Below are 17,950 nucleotides of genomic sequence, written 5' to 3'. Positions count from 1 at the left end.
CCTTGTTGTCAGCTGAGCTTGTCAATATGTCGTACTGGGAATTGCCATTGGCCGCAGGGCGAATGCCCGGAGTGAATCAAGTAAAGCCGAGCAAGTTGTCACATGTCGGCAACGGCAAATGTACGGCTTCCGCTGATTGTTGTATAACAAAATATTGGCATAATATGCATTTGAAATGGTGGCCAAAAAATGTGGGCCCCATGGCATTATTACGCTTCGGGCCACCAAATGGCCTGGGCAGGCCCTGCTGTAACCCCAGGAGGAAGCCTCTTCTGAAGACGGTACACAAGAAAGCCCGCAAACAGTTTGCTGAAGACATGTCAACAAAGCATATAGATTACTGGAACCACGTCCTATGGTCTGATGAGATGGGGGATCAATCTCTGCAGCAATGCTGTAACTCCTCCTGTAACTCCTGTAACGAGTTACATGACATTTTGGAGGGAAAAGGACAAGCAGGACTTAATTTGGACATTTAGGGATGTACGTATTTACAAATGGGTGCACCCGCTTCTGTTGCCAGGGGTTTAGATATTAATGGCTATATTTTGAGTTATTTTGAGGGGAAAATAAATGAACTCTATTATATATGTTGCACACAGACTGCTTTTCATTGTGTGAAAGTGTCATTTTGTCAGTGTTGTCCCATGAAAAGATATACTTAAATATCTGCAGAAATGCGAGGAGTGTACTCACTTTTGTGATACACTGTACTGTATAATAGTGCCCTCCAGTGCTCCCAGTGAATTTACTTGACAGAATGTTTCTATACTCTTTTTATTTATTTTCATTGATTGGCTCATTCCCCTCATAAACACAAGCTCTTTTACATAGTAGAAAAATAGTTACATTTCATGCACTTTGTAATATTCAGGAACAACCCTCAATATGTCAAATATCGAAAAATGTCAACAACAAAAAAAGTCTGTAAAAAATATATATATTAATAAATTTAAAAATATATATAATATACAATGCAGGCCAAAAGTTTAGACACACCATATCATTCATGCGTTTTCTTTCTTTTTATGACTTCATAACATACTGAAAAACATTGTTTTGGAAAAATGACGATAGATCCTCTAAGGAATTCCGTGTCCATGTTAAATATGTCAATGCCTGTCACCTGCCACTTTGTATACAGTGAAAATAACATAGAAAAGTGCACAACCAGCATGCACCACGCCAAACATTCAACTCTGCTGCCAAATTTTCCTTTTGGAAATCAATGTTACTACCCAGGTCTATTTGCCCCCCAACAGCTTCATTTTGGGGTGTACATGATTCCATTTGTATACTGCGGTAGTCCTGTGTTCTTTGCAATCCATTTGTTGTAGTTGGTGAGTTGCGTGTAAACCCCAGGATTGTTCTCCTGAGCGCAGCCGATGCCCCAGCTCACGATACCAAATTGAAACAGCCGACCAGACGCCTCACACACTAGTGGCCCACCAGAGTCGCCCTGTGAGGAGAAGTAATATGGGTAAATACCTCATGCCCAATATTATAAATCATTCTCATTCACAAATGCGTCAATAAATGAGCTGTATCAATCACATATAAACATTAATCTAATAATAAGGGGGTATAAAACTGGAGATGCCCCGGGTAATATTATAAATCATTCCCATTCACAAATGCGTCAATAAATGAGCTGTATCAATCACATATAAACATTAATCTAATAATAAGGGGGTATAAAACAGGAGATGCCGGGGATTGAACCCGGGGCCTCATACATGCAAAGCATGCGCTCTACCACTGAGCTACATCCCCTCTTGATAAGACTTTGGTAGCTACATAAAATTTGACTGACCTCTAGCGGTAGTGCTGGTACCATAACATGGCGTATACGAGAAGACACAAAACAAGTGCTGCCAGAGGGTACCCTCTGGTGTTGGAGAGAAAAAGTGTTTTTACACTTAACACTTTATTTGACAGTGGCGCCAAAACACTCATTACACAATCATAATTATGATACGACACTTATATTTTTTCATTACTGAATTCTTATAACAGATGTCATTTAGTATTATCTGGCAAATTATCTCACTTTGAATTCATGTAAAAGATCTAAGGTGGACATAAATGGAATTCGTGACTTAATTTGCTGGATGACACTTAATGACATCTATCGTAAGCATTCAGTAAAGCCCATGATAGAGTCATGTCATCATTATGATGGTTTTATGACTGTCTTATTACGCCGCTATCAAATAAAGTGTTACCTATTAACCCAAATAAATCAACAAATAAGTCTCACTGGACTATAAGCCGCAGCATTCAAAATGAAGGAAAAAAGTAGCGGCTTATTGTCCGAAAATTACGGTAGTTGCCGCCACGTTTTGTGGCCAAATTGACCGCGTGGGTGTTGAGCGTACTTCCGAGTTGTGCACGCACATCACCACCTTTGTGTTCACTGCACTGTAAAATCAACTTGTGTGTTGTTGATTATTGTGCAGTCAGTTTGCATTGATTTAGATTGGCACTGATATGCTGTTAACCATAACCTCGAAATTGAGAAGTTTTGACATAAAGCTTAATCTTTGAGTTAGCGGGGTTTAATTAGTAGGTGGAGTTGATTTCAACAAATTTCATGCAGTTTGTCAGATATTTGTTAGTTTCAGGGCTCCGGAGTGGCTAAGCTAGCGCGAGTCAGCGGTGCTTATGTGAAAAATTCTGATATTCCCCTTTAAATTCAATCATCGGAAAGTCAATTACATGTGATGACATTTTTCTGTTGACATTCTTGTGTTGAGGTGACAGAGGGAGAAAAATTGGTAAAAAGTAACTAATGGATTACTTTTAAAGTAACTTAGTTACTTTGGTAACAAAGTAATCAGTAAAGTAACTAGATTACTTTTTTTAAGGTGTAATCAGTAATTAAATTACTTTTTCAAGTAATCTGTGACAACACTGGCCGCCACCCACCAAATTTGGCACAATCAGCAGTTGTTCATAGATAAGCCGCACCGGACAATAAGCCGCTGCTGTCCTCACTGTATTTTGGGATATTTACACCAAAAGATATTAACCGGTAACACTTTATTTGACAGTGTCATCATAAGACCATGAAGCTTTAAGATGCAAAGCGTCATTGCTTCAAGAAGCTTCATTTGGCCATGACTGCTCCCTTGAGGGAGAGATTCAATCCCTGCTGCCACCTGCTATTGGCCAACATGCCTCCTAGCATGCATTGCAGCGCTACAGATGTAAATAATCAAAATTCATGTTTTGACCTAATTATTTTTTCAGTTACTGTTCCACTTGTTTCAATAATTTGTAGTCATGGTAATTGGTAACACTATGACACTGGGGCCATAAGACTGTCATAAGACCATCATAATTATGACATGACACTGCCATGAGCATTAATAAATGCTTATGACAGATATCATTTTGTGTCATCTGGCAAATTAACTCACTTTTGAATGAATGTAAAAGATCTGAGCTGGTCAAAAATTGAGTTAGTGACATAATTTGCGGGATGACACTTAATGACATCTGTCATATGCATTCATTGCATGCCCATGATAGTTTAATGTCATAATTATGACAGTCTAACGGCAGTTTTATGACGCCGCTGTCAAATAAAGTGTTACCTGTTAACCCAATAAATCAACAAATCATCATCAATAAACCACAGGATTCAAAACTAAGGGGAAAAAAGTAGCGGCTTATAGTCCGGAAATTACTGTAACTGTTGACAGAGGAGGGGTAAACATGGCGCAAAAACGAATTAGAAATGTTTTTTCTTTACAAAAACAGCAAACTTTTCTAAAATTCAATTCGAGTTCGAAAAAGATGATTATGATAGTTTATAATAGTGCGCAGCGAGGAAAAGTTAAGTTAGCTGCAGATTCAGTCTGTGGAGAACTTCAAATAGTTGGCATAGTAGCCATATTATTGTTTGTTGTTGCTGTTCAGCTGCCGCCGTGCAGAGAGCTGTTGGATATTCGTGTGCAATTTATTTGGGTGTTGTGAAAGGTGGGTGTTAAACCGAGGCTCATTAAATCTTTTAGTTTTCAAATGTGTTTGTGTCTTATTGCGCGTTCTAGCTGCTAGGATTTGCATTATAATACACGGGCACATTAGTATAGTAGTAGTAGTATGTAAACTATTGCCATTTTGCACGCCTTGTATGAAGAAAAAGCCCGAGCATGACAAATTTGGATCGAAACGGCTGTTTCAGATGGGAAAATCAAAATAAGATCCTCAGCACCCCCTGCTGTGAATGATTTCCAGCGCCCCTGTCCATAGTTGTTCAGTCACACAGCCAAATCTGGGATGCAATGTATGGTTGTACGTGAATTAATTTTAAAAAATGCTATGTGCAATGACTAAGGCTTCAAAATGTGGACAAATATGCTTTAGGCATGCCCGCTGACTGTGCTCAAATCGCAGCCCACTCGAATGCCGCGTGTCTGTCAACTACCTCTGGTTTTTAGCTTTTTTTCTAAATGCATTGACTCTACAGGACTTTTAAGTTTTGTTTATGGACTTGCTTACTCACCTCGCATGCATCCACACTCCAGTCGGGTACCGCGGCACAGAACATGTTGTCTGTGAGAATACCTGCGTACTCTGAGTACTTTTTGCAGCGAGTCTGAGAGAGGAGATTCACACGGGCCTCCTTCAAGAACTGAGAGTGTAGCGGCCCCCCTGCAAAACACACATATGTTAGAATTAAGGTTGTCCCCGGGTTACGAACGAGTTCCGTTCCCACGCTGACGACGTACCTCAAATTTCCACATATATTGGAATTAACCCTTTAAGTACCCCTAAATATCCCCTAAATCTCAAAATAACTATCCAAAAACATGTATTATACATCATTGTACTGTCCTTTCAAGACGTTGGATCTACGTAAGTCCTAGCTAGACAGCGAGCTAAACCGTAATAGTCTCTCTCTCTCTCTCTCTCTCTCTCTCTGTCCTTTCTCTCTCTCACTCTCTCTGTCCTTTCTCTCTGTCCTTTCTCTCTCTCTCTCTCTCTCTCTCTCTCTCTCTCTCTCTCTCTCTCGGCTGCACGACTTCTTCGTTGGAGCAAATGCGATCTACCTCGTGTGCACGCGTGCGCTCTTCGTCGTGTGCGCAAAAACGTTCTTCTTTGTATGTACATGGGCTCTGATTCGCGTGCGGAAGTACTCCATGCTCTACGCTTACTACGCCAAAATAACAGCATGCATCACAAAACAAAAGTCAATATTATAATCAAATACACATTTTGTCAAAAGGCAGAACAGTTACATTAATAAAATAAATTGAAGAAATAACATACTGTGAGGTACAGTAAGGTACAGTCAGTGTTGTGCATGAACGCGTTCAATGAACGATCGTTCATGAACACGTCCATATTTTGGGCAAATGTGAACTGAACGCATCATATTTTTATCTCATGAACGTTTCTGTGAACGTGCTCATTCTAGCGGTTGTGAGTTGTGAGAGTCGTTCATGACCTTCATTCATTTATTGTCAATTAGTGGTGTTGTGCAGCAAAAAACATCGGCAACTACTGCGGTATATGTGATGTCAAGTTTTTTATGCACCATAACTCTAGCGCACATCTCACTAGATATCATATAACACAGCAGTGGTTTTCCTCATCCCCCAAGTTTCAGCCGTTGGCTGTGTGAACCCAGGGTGATCATGGGTAACGTAGACTGTATACCACAAGCATGAGTGGATAATTATAGCCTTTCCCATAAAACTGCAGATAGAGCCAATAGCGAAAAACACTATTAAAAAAATAAAAAAAATCTTAATAGCAAAAAACTATCCAATCTGGCAACTTAAGCTACCTGAGGCTGTCAGGGCTATGTTGTTTTGCAAATAGCTTTTGCTCCCGAAGCTTTTATGGCGGCGAATAACCACTCTTTTACATTCAATTGGACTTTGAATATAATCCAAAGATGCTAAATAAAAAAGCTGCATCATAAACATACTTCTGCAATATGAATACGCCGTAAGTAAATGCTTAACGGCACAGGGATGACGCGGTGAGAGAGAACTCTCATTCGTGTGTGTCCATGACCAAACGTAAGTACATAATTCCTTTATTTGTAGAAAGTTTTTGGTGTGTACTTTGGAATTGCTGCATTCACGGCCGTTTGTAACATTACACGGATGTGCAGAACGGCATAGTTGCCATTCCTGATGGGGTACAAAATCGGACAGGACACTGGCCCGTACCCACATTTAAGTACATTTTATGAACGAGTCAGTACCTACGCAGATTTGAAATTGAACATAAAGATGACTCTGTCACAGTTTCAGTGTTTATGTGGATAAAATAATTGCTGGCTGTTGTTCTAAAATCAACTCTATCAATAATAGCTTGCAGCAATTATTGGGGAGAGGAAAAGTTTTTTTTTTTTTTTTTTTTTTTTTTAATTAAATTAAAAAAAAAAAAAATTAAAAAGTTGTTGTTTTTTATACCATGAACATTAGTTTAAAATGTTGAATTATGAACTATGAACTGAACAGATCATATTATTACATAATTTGTGAACTGCAATTTGAACTAGTTCATGTGAAAATAAACTTTCCTACTTCATGTTAAAATAACTTTTCCCAACACTGGGTCCTGTTTACGCGGCTTAAAAAAAATAAAACTTGAAAAAAAAACGACCGTAAAGTCGAAGTCGGGTAAATTGTAATCCATGGACTACCTGTATTGTTATTTTCCTTGCCAAATCCTGTGATGATGCACTGAGAACCATCAGGAAGTCGAATGTGAGGTGGCGGAAGACAAACGGTCCGAACAGATTCTGATCGCACGGCGCATCTGCCATCGCTGCTTTTAATCTTCAACAGAGCTGAAGATAAATGCAAAACCATTTACGGTCATCATAGAGTACACATCGACATAATTTTACATAAAGCCCTGCTTGTGCTCACCTATGTCATTGTTGTAGTTCTCGCCGTCTATCCCATTGTATGCTTGGTGAAGAATCAGTTTCTCCACTGTGAATTTCTGCTCATTGACAGCATCTGTTTCATTGATGGTGCTCTTCCCAAGGAACACAGTCAGACGTCGGAGGTTGATTTCTTGACTAAACCAAACACACACGCAGTATTAAACATGAGTCACAATGCTTTTAACAAATGAGGAAGGCTGCAGAGGAAATGAGAACATGTTGCTGGCATCTACACACTCATTCACGTCTTTAGGGTGAGTCGGAACAGTGCCGAACAGTCCCGGGCTGGCTCCCCCTTGATTTTAATGCATCATACACCGAGGAAGTGGGGTGGCTGGGACTGGTTGGGGAGGGGAGGGAGGGGAGGTGAAGAAGTGACAGTTGCCTCCCCGCCACAGGCCCCGCCATTCCCGCACCTCTTTTAACGCATCACATGAATTATACTCCACGGGAAGGGGCTAAGGCGAGGGGCGGTGGGATATGCGCCTGGAAAGAGCTTACATGCATCGGTCCCACTGCCCTCAGCCAGGCTTTCCTATTTTAATGCATACACTAGTCTACCCTGCCTACACAATCCCATCACGGTGCTGGGTTATGGGCACCGGTCGGGGACCTGGTAGCCTCAGTAATAGGTATGTGGGTCCCACACTTTATCTCCATGGCGTGGCTCCCGGGGCGTGGCCTCCTCTTCCTCTGGGCTGCCGGTTGCAGGGGTGGGGGGGTGTTCGGGGTTCCGGTCCTGCGCCACGGCACTTTTCTGCTTTCGCCTCTCCCTCTCTTTTCTGCCCGAGTCTCCTCCTTGGGTTCTGAGGCGGGTTGGGACCCTGTCTTGCCCCAGGCCTATTGGTCCATGCAGGTCCTGCCGTCTGCCGTGTCAGTTGGGTGTTTGCGACGGTGTGCGGGCGGGCCCCCATGATTGGCTTGGGAGGGGCCATGACCCTGGGGAGGCCCCAGCGCAGCATTTCCACTTGTCTACAGGACCATCACATGTCTGATGGGATTCACGCATGACTGGGAGCAATTCGACACACTCAAGTAGAGAAACTATGGGTGCCAGGTTAGCAAACAGGCAATATAGAATAGGATGCCAACATAGCCACATTTACAAGAGATTCACATAATACTGGGTTACCTCACATTGCTTTTTTGCTCCACCCCACCTAAACACATCTCTTTCTGACTCTCCCCCACCTCTCTTTTCTCCTCGGTCATTAAACCCCCCACATGGTGTCAACTGTAAATACAGTTAGCTAACAATAGCACTACTATATTCATAGTTAGTTAGGCATTTAATGTATTTCTTGTGTTTGTTTTCTCTCTCCTTTTCTATTTTCCTTTCTGTCCTTCCATAAACGAAACACAATAAATAATTACAATGGGCTTATATCATACTCTCATGTGATACATTAAAACTGTTCAGACCAATAGGACACTCAGATTCCCATTCTCCGTGTCAAGCAGGTGAACAGGACAGGTTATAAAAATTATTTTTTTAACAAAAAAAAAAAAAAAAAGTGAACACGCTACTTGGTGTTTGGACTCACCCATCAAAGCAATGTGCAGCTGTGAGCACCCAGCACGGGGCAATGAGAGAGCCACCGCAAAGGAACTTGTGACGAAAAATGGCAGCAAACCACGGCTGCGACCGCGCTGCTACAAACGAACCACCTATGATCTTGTGCATCCTTTTCTCAGACTTCTCACCGCATGTCAGTTCTGCAAGGACAGAAAAAAACGGAAGCCTTATTTTTTCACCAGGAGATATTATTGAGCCAAACAAATTAGACCACTTCATCACCTGTATCTACAGCAACAGGAGGCTTTACAGTTGTGGAACCTGGAGGATAAAAAGACATCATTAAAAAGTCACTGTCAAATTAATCTGAAAAGAAATGTTATTACTTCAGTCCCTTACACTTAGGAATGTAACAGACTTCTCTGACGATTCTCCTTCCTCTTTTAATGCGACACCATGGCCTGAAGCTTTGGTCAGGATTCCTAGCATTGAAACATTACAGTTGACTATTTGTGACCGAAAACACTCAAATCTTGAATCAGATCATCAATCGAAAAGGACTGAAAATCTAAATAATATGTTGCAGCACCCTCATAAATAAAAATATAATACTTTGTAATAACACTATATCGTATTTTATGTTATAAAATATACAGTGAAACATGGAAAGTGATTCAAGATGACTTAAGGTATCAAACAGTTTATGAATTAGGACAATTGCTGCTACTTCATGTGTATAGAATACACTTTAGCCACAAGAGGCAGTATAGAGGTACAAATATATTACAAACCGAAATGAAATAAGACAGCGCTTCGCAACTATTTTCTGTTACGCCCAAAGGAAGGCGTAAACTTTTCACGCCCCCACCCCCCAACTCTCTGCCGCCGCTGTATATAATATCATGTGTCCATATTATTATTATTAAGTACACCTCTTCATAACATTGTGTCCTTTTAAATATTAAAGAATAAAGTAATGTAGATCAGCTTACAATAAAATGTAACTTTATCAAGATTGTTTTGCTTGTAACAGAAAAGACTTAAAGCGCATCAATTTGCCTGAATTAAAAACCAACCGAACAAACGAACAAACAAAAAACGTCACATCCAAACAGTAAAAATGAGGGCTGTCAAACGATTAAAATTTTAAATCGAGTTAATCACAGCTTAAAAATTAATTAATCGTAATTAATTACAATTCAAACCATCTATGAAATATGCCATTTTTTCTGTAAATTATTGTTGGAATGGAAAGATAGAACACAAGACGGATATATACCTTCAACATACTGTACATAAGTAATGTATTTGTTTATTATAACAATAAATCCACAAGATGGCATTAACATTATGAACATTATTTCTGTTAAAGGGATCCACGGGTAGAAAGACTTGTAGTTCTTAAAAGATAAATGTTAGTACAAGTTATAGTAATTTTATATTAAAACCCTCTTAATGTTTTCTTTTTAAGAAAATTTGTGAAATTCTCAATCAAAAAATAAACTAGAAGCTCGCCATTGTTGACGTCGCTGGCGGTGAGGTCACAGCCGTTCTTCCACAGTGTCTTTAACTACGTAAGGTAATGATTGAAATACACCACAAGGTGTCAATGGCGAGTTTTAAATTACTTAGAAATCAAGCGAATGAGTGTGTTTTGTTCCTCGTCTGACGCCGTAGTTCCCTTTTTACTGGTCCATGCACGTCATTTGATTGCTGGTGATACCTCTGATAGTTTGTATATTGTGACTAAATATTGCCATCCAGTGTATTTGTTGAGCTAAATGAAATGTTTGAATAGAGTTTGACCAAAGTCTTGAGTAAGTTTTATGTGTATTTTGCATAGCTATTTTGATTGGGAATGTCAGTTCTCTTTGCGTTGTTGTTTAACTGTGAGAGATTAGGGCCTCATTAATAAAGATTGAAGCTTTTTGTGAACATTATTTTTTTTTTTGAGAGGGAGAGGAATATTATTTTTGTTGTGCTTTCACTAAACGATACTTATGTTTGTTGTGTAGGCGTTGCAGAAGCTTATGCCAATAAACGCGCAGTCCAATGAACGCCTGTGTCACTCGCCTTTCTCTGCTTCTTAGCTCTCAATGTGCTAAAAAACTGCATCGTTGTAATCTGTTTGAGGCAATGCATGAGCGGGTCATTCCGCGCATGCGTTAAATGCGTCAAATATTTTAACGTGATTAATTTAAAAAATTCATTACCGCCCGTTAACGCGATAAATTTGACAGCACTAGTAAAATACACTCAAGGTACATTTTTGACTATTTGATACTGAAAAATAAAATTTTATAAAAATCAAATAATAATAATAAATTAAAATTGATTAGCTAAATTAACTCAGAAGGACAATACGCCAAACAATTTGGCCGAAAAAATTTAAATTAATGGAACAAAAATGACAGTGTCATTGGACAGAGGGACAGTTTTTTATTTTTGCTGCAGGCAGTATCGGCTCCTTTGCAATGGTGCGGGGTTATTTTGCACTGAGCAACTTTGTATGCCACTTTATATGATGCTAACAGTGTTCGCTGCTTTACGGATGTAACACTGACAAAGTGGGATGATTGTTGGCAATATTTGGCACGTTTTCGCTGAAAAACAATCAAGCGTCTTATCAATGTCTTTAAGGGATGTCTTAATTGATGTCCGCAGCAAACATTTTTAGACGAAGTAAACAGATTGGTCTTTCCTCATCTCCCAGCGTTTTAATAATCAAAGCCAAATGCCAAACACTACATACGCTTCATCATATTTCCTTGTATTAGCTCATCATATCTCAAGTGCTGTTTGCTGTGTGCTCTTGTTTGATTAAAAAAAAAACTGCGTGCAGCCTAAAAAATGAGAGTGCTACTGCCACCCACTGTGTGGATGTGCAATTACACTTTACTCTAGTATGGCAAAAAAAGTATATTCCTCAAGGTCACATGCACCACCCGCAACATCGCTCTGCGCCCCTCATTATTTGAGAAGTACTGATATAAGGTCATTGCAATCAAGCTTCCATAATATCAGTGTTTTTTCATAGAGGATAAATAATTTATGTCTGAGGGTATGATTGTGTGCTCAATCATTAGTGTTGCCACTATTTGTTACTATGTTGAAGTTGTTTAAGATTTATAAATACTGTTTATCATTAGTTTTTGGGCCTGTCAATGGTGATTTGCACTGTATGTTAGCATTAAACAAGCATATTTCATATCATAAAGCTTATAATTTGGGTTTATTTTTAACATTAACTGGGACTGGCAATAAATGAAAATCATATTTTTGCACCATGATATTTCATAAAGCAACATACCTCACAAAAAATTGATTGGGAATTACTTTCTTTTCTTCAATCACTTTTATAAGTGTGAAATTATAATAATTGTCCATTATTTGTACAATGAAATTCTTGCCTACCTGCAGTATCTATGATTCCCGATTCCAGATTTGGCCCCCCAGGGGTTTGGGAACCTGTTCCAATTAAGACACTGGTGGCCATTAACTGTTTTGGAAACAGATCCTCTGTAATTGCTACCATTGCCTGACAGACACTCCTCAGAAGCATCATCTTTGAAAAAAGTGAACAAATATTGATGACACCACACACACACACACACACACAAAGACCTGCTCCAATGAAGAACAGTGAGCTCACCGTGATGCAAGCGTGTAGGATGCAAGTTTGTATGTTTCGGTGACCACTTCTTTTTATGTGACCGCTTTGAAAAAGCCTGAAAACAAAGTATGGATTATGAATGTATTTTAAATATGTGGGCAAGAATGAAATGAATTCTTGCATTTAAAATGTACTCACAACTTCAGTATGGACAACTGCGACAAAACAAAGGATGACTAAGAATTTCATCTTTACTTCTGCTTTTTTGATATTTTGTCCGGTGATGATCTAAAAATAAAAAAGGAGAAATAAGACAAATGTGGACTGAATGCCCATACAGGGACATATTCTGTTGTGATGTGAGAGGACATGCTCCAGGGATCGACAATAAAACGATCCGGTAGCCCGAACGTACATTTAAAACCGTCAGAGCCACCAGAATTCTCCAACCACTGGTCGGGTGGGGCCAGGAAAAATAATGCGTCGCTCAAAAATCTTATTTCACTTTAATTCCCGGCGTTCCGTGTTTTGATGACGTTACGCTATGCCGATCAAGCAGAACCTTACAGTCTATGCAGCCAGCCATTGCACGCAACCTGATTACTACTGTTGATTGATTGTCAATATCTCATTACCCACCTAATGTTATACTACAAGACGACATGTTTCTGAAACTGCCAGCATCCGGCTAAGCACCTTAGCTATGATGAGACATGAAACGAGGTGTACCGTGAGGTGTGCAGACAAGTAAGATAGAGAAAAGTTAACAAGTATGAAATCTATGGTATGAACATAAAATGTGATAATTCATCCGTGGAATTACGGAGAAAATTGTGTTGTGAAACGATGGTCTAGCTTGAAAATCGCTTGCCATAATTGCCTTAGGCATCTCTTTGACTTCTAAGGGGCCGTTTACATGGTGACACTGCAACACCAAGATGCAACAATTGTGTTACGGAATGGCCTCGCCTGTACATGGTGATGGCAAAAATGAAAGGCGAAGACGCAAACTTTTGATTCCTGCCTCCAAAGCAGAAGGATTCGATTGCCGGAATTGCTCAGCAACGATATGAATGGAACGCTCTCGCTTCGATGACCTCAGCACTCGCATACGTCAATTTGGGCATGCACTGTCGCTGCTAGTAAAAATTAAAAACAGCAAAACATGGTGGAACGGTGGCTTAATTGACTGTTTTTATTATATTTTTAATTAAATATGTCTAATTTTTGCGTTTTTGTGCCTTTTGGAGGAAAAGAAAAAAACGCATGGACGCCATTGCTCCGAGTTTTTTTTTTTTTTTTTTTTGACAAACAATTTATACAATCATTTTAACTTCATGAAACTTATGATTTAAACAGCAAACAGACAAGAAATACAAGAAAAAATTAATATACAGAAAAACTGTGCGTAAAACTGCAACATAAAAAATAGGAGGGGAAACAGAACAAAGAACCGCCACATTACCTATTTTACAATTTAAAGTCATATTACACAATTTGTGTTTTATTTATCAAAATGGTATTTATTTCAAAATGTTGTTTCTATTTATTTACTTTTGACCCTACTGGGGTTCTATATTTTGATAGTGGGGCCAGTGAACTTCAAAAGACAAGTTACCTTATTGTCTACCCATGTGCTCACATCTGAATATTACGATGATAAACACAAGATGATAAAGTGTTTAAACTTGTAATATCAAATATCAAAATATTTTCACTTTTAAAAACACAGTATCAATGTGATAGTTATGAAAAGAGACGCTGCATATGTTCTTTTCTTCACTTTCTTACAGCACAAAATAATAACTTTAAACATTGACAGGTTAAGCATGTACGTACATATATATCAATAGAATAGTTTATAAGAGTTCAAAGAAGATGCATACCTTTCTGTTGCAATAAAGTGTAAAAGTTCCCAAAGAATATTATTCTTCTGAAAACTGTTTTTGGACAGCGTGTGTTGTTCTTTGTTGTGTGCTTGAAGGCTGGTCTCCTTTGTGTCACGTCCTATATGAAGACGCAGCAGCTCAGAGGAGGAGCTTATGAGAAGCCTATAAAACATCAATCACGCAAAACAGCTGACCATCATATTTCATTTTACCAAAGAATTGCTCATGAATTGTGACATCAGTGCTGTCGAATAGAAGAAGTATATCCAAAATTGGTAATACATACAACACGCAACTTGTACAGATGAGCGCATGAGGTGTCAATCAAATGTATTCTCAGTTTTACTATTTAGACACATTACTAAATGTATTGTGAATAGTATTAGGCATTTATAGAGTAAGACGAATGCTGCTAGATTCCAACACGAAGGACTGAATGCGTTACTTTGCAACTTTGCATTAAGAATTAAAATCAATACAATCAAAACACTTATTCAGTCACTTGCTTTTTTTTTATTTAACAATGCCAATGTCGTTCATACAAAGCTCATACAAGATAGTTCAAATAGATTCCTGATGTATTCTCATCCAAAACAACAGAATTCACTTTCTGCTGTGCACTAAAAATAACTATACTTTATATTAATAATTTTACCAGTTGTTCAGTATGTCACATTATGCAGTTAAATAAGTTTTGATCACATGATAGATAATAATTGCATATCCAAAAATGATTTACATGTGCGGAAATCAATTTGATAAGACAAGAACATTACATGATCTATACATGACTACAGCATAAGACAAAGTATGCAGTAATCGATTCAATTGTATTAATGCAATAATGCAGACATTGAGTCTTCTACGTTAAAAAAGGGTTAGTGTGTACTGTTGCTACAAATACTGTAAAGGGCATAATATCCTTGAAATCCCCTTCCAAAATGCTACGTCATACATGACATCTCTGTTAGTCACATTTCCGCTTTTCATATAACAATAGCCAAACAATTCTATCAAGCAAGTGCTTACAGCTAAATCAAAGCCAAGGAAGGAAGCATGAAACAATTTAACAGGAACATGCAAGTAAATCAAAACTTCCATCCACTTATTGTTATCGTTTTCAGCTGTTCCATCCCAATCAGTTTGTTTTAACCATTTTGATGAATAACAGACAATTTGTGTAATATGACCCTTAAATTGTAAAATAAGGTAATATTATTGTGAAAAAGATTTTACAAGCTGAAAAGCGTTTTTCACAGACACATTTTTTTTTCATAATTTCTTTCTCCACAATGGCTTTTTTATTTATTAATGTCATTTTTCAGCGCAATGAATTGTCTTTTGTCAATCAAATAAATAAGTGGGAGTCAGTTAAGTGATTGGCTGGATCATCGAGTCGGATAGTTAGCATTTGGTAACGTCGATGAACTATTACTTCCAGAATGCATCTACCGGTAATCAAAAACACACTGCTGCTGAAATCCCAGCTCAGGCTGAGGTAAAGGCCTTTAGTTACTATCAAACCGGTTCGCAGCTTCTCTGAGTATAACTCCGAAAGCGACGCTATTAAATTGCTTGCGCAGCTAGTCGGACTCCACAATTCAGCCAATCCATTAACTGACTCCACCTTATGTATTTGATTGACAGTATACGCTTCATTGTGCTGGAAAATGACATTATGAAATAAAAAGGCCATTGTGGAATAAAACATGAACTCATAAAAAATGAGTTTGCGAAATACACTTTTTATCTTGAAATTTTTTTTTCATGACAATATTACCGCATAATATTACCAAGGACTGTGTCTCTAATTATCGAGAGGGTTGTGTTCGAACAGATCCAGGTTTTTATGATGCAAGACAATCTTTTTAACTCATTTCAGTCTGGATTTCGGCCACAACACAGAACAGAGACCGTGGTTATCAAAGTCCTAAATGATATTCGTCAGAATACCGATGCAGGCAAATCATCTGTTCTGCTACTATTGGAGCTCAGCAGCGCATTCGACACACTTGATCACAACATACTTTTCAGCAGATTGGAACAGTGGGTACGGCTTACTGACACTGTTCTTCAGTGGTTAACGTCTTATTTACATGATAGGGATTTCTTTGTATCAATCGAAAACCATCAGTCAGAACGAATCAAATTCATGTGTGGAGTCCCTCAAGGGTCAATTCTTGGACCACTCTTTTTTAACATCTATATGCTTCCCCTAGCTCAAATTATGGAACAGTATGACATCTCCTATCACACCTATGCAGATGACACACAACTCTACATTTCTGTGTCCCCACATGATTATAGTCCCTTAGTCTCCCTGAGTAAATGCATTCATCAAATCAATAAATGGATGTGCCAGAATTTTCTCCAGCTAAATGTGGAGAAGACAGAAGGGATCATTTTTCGGCCAATGTCACTTACAGCTACAAATCAAATTAGAAATCTTGGCGTAATTATTGACTCAGACCTAAAATTTGATAGCCATCTAAAGTCCGTCACTAAATCTGCTTATTATCCCCTTAAAAATATAGCCAGAAATAAGGGGCTTCTGACTCAACAAGACATGGAAAAACTTATGCATGCATTCATTTTCAGTAGATTGGACTACTGCAACAGTATATTTACAGGTCTTGATAAAAAATCAGTCAGGAAGCTGCAGCTAGTACAGAATGCTGCATCCAGGGTCCTCACAAAGACAAGGAAACTGGACCACATTGCACCGGTTTTGAAATCGTTACACTGGCTTCCAGTGAGTCAAAGGCCTTGGACCAAAATACATGCTTGATTTGTTAGATTCCTATGAAACATCTAGACCCCTAAGGTCGTCTGGAACCGGTCTCCTGTATGTTCAAGAACAAGAACCAAGCAGTTAGTTTTTATGCTCCTCACCTCTGGAAGAAGTTACCTGAAGGTCTGAAATATGCTCAAACTGTTAGCTCCTTTAAATCAGGGCTAAAAGCGCTTTCGTTTAGCACAACATATCCATAACTGCCTATATATTTCAGGCTATTTGCTTTCTACTCCTCTTGCGCTTTATTTCCAGTGCTGAGTTCAGTTATTATTATTATTATTTTATTTATTTACTTATTTTGCAATTCTATTTTTGAGTAAATGCGATTTTTATGTATGCGTGCAGGACACGCTGGAGAGACTATGTCACTCGGCTGGCCTGGGAACGTCTTGGAATCCCGCCGGAGGAGCTGGCTGAAGTGGCTGGGGAGAGGGAAGTTTGGGCTTCCCTGCTGAAGCTGCTGCCCCCGCGACCCGACCCCGGAATAAGCGGAAGATAATGGATGGATGGATGGATGAATTTTATTTCCTGTTTCGATTGTCTTTGTTTTTACTTTCTATTGACTTAATGAGATTTTTATGATCTTCATGTGATGTAAAGCACTTTGAATTGCCTTGTGTTGAATTGTGCAATATAAATAAATTTGCCTTGCCTAGTAACAGCAGCTCTCCATACCATGGCAAAAAAACTTATAGTTTCCGAGGTACTTAACTTCTGCATTTCTGCAAGTGACTTCCGTTTTCAGTTTTTTTACCATTGACTTTAATGGTGCTGGAGTATCATCACTCACACGATTTGGTCAATACCGCATCCTTCTGCCATCTCAACGTGGGAAGACAACATTAAGAAATGGCTGAGGGTGACCACAAGTAAAATATTAGCGTATTTTATTTACTATGGCAGTGGATGGAAACGCCATCAGGAACCTGTGTCTGGTGCTCAAAAAATACTAAAGCTTAAATCTTGCGTATGAAACGACGTGTTGCCTTTGATATTGTTATTACGATGATGATTGTTAATATGATGATCTTTAATATTATTTACTACAAGTACTGTATCTGCTTCTAGCCTGTTGCTAATAAGTAAGTGTAGCATGGCACAATTATGTCAACGCATAAATGCAAGTGTTAGAAGTTTTTTGTTCGTTTGTTTACAGGTGGAAAAGGCTGTTAGGCAAGGGAAGATAAGTTGATGTGCCTCACAGCAACACTTACTGTACGTT

General features: G+C 38.8%; 1 protein-coding gene and 1 non-coding gene across 2 annotated transcripts; both read right to left on the bottom strand.

The window, feature by feature from the left end:
- Positions 1-812: 812 nt before the first annotated feature.
- On the bottom strand, positions 813-14,053 carry LOC130923237 (urokinase-type plasminogen activator-like). The gene is made up of 11 exons (XM_057848780.1): positions 13,932-14,053; positions 12,244-12,333; positions 12,085-12,160; positions 11,847-11,997; positions 8,832-8,914; positions 8,715-8,753; positions 8,461-8,632; positions 6,897-7,051; positions 6,668-6,814; positions 4,511-4,659; positions 813-1,459 (listed from the first exon to the last, which is right to left on the bottom strand). The coding sequence occupies exons 2-11, from the start codon at positions 12,292-12,294 to the stop codon at positions 1,265-1,267; spliced, it is 1,218 nt and encodes a 405-aa protein (XP_057704763.1). The 5' UTR covers positions 12,295-12,333; positions 13,932-14,053; the 3' UTR covers positions 813-1,264.
- Positions 1,702-1,773, bottom strand: trnaa-ugc (transfer RNA alanine (anticodon UGC)). The gene has a single exon. It is a non-coding gene; the product is annotated as a tRNA-Ala (tRNA).
- Positions 14,054-17,950: the final 3,897 nt, after the last annotated feature.

The sequence above is a fragment of the Corythoichthys intestinalis genome, chromosome 10 (assembly GCF_030265065.1).
Source record: "Corythoichthys intestinalis isolate RoL2023-P3 chromosome 10, ASM3026506v1, whole genome shotgun sequence".
NCBI lineage: Eukaryota > Metazoa > Chordata > Actinopteri > Syngnathiformes > Syngnathidae > Corythoichthys > Corythoichthys intestinalis.
Note: the sequence above shows the minus strand (reverse complement) of the source record. Positions and strands in the feature narration are given on the sequence as shown.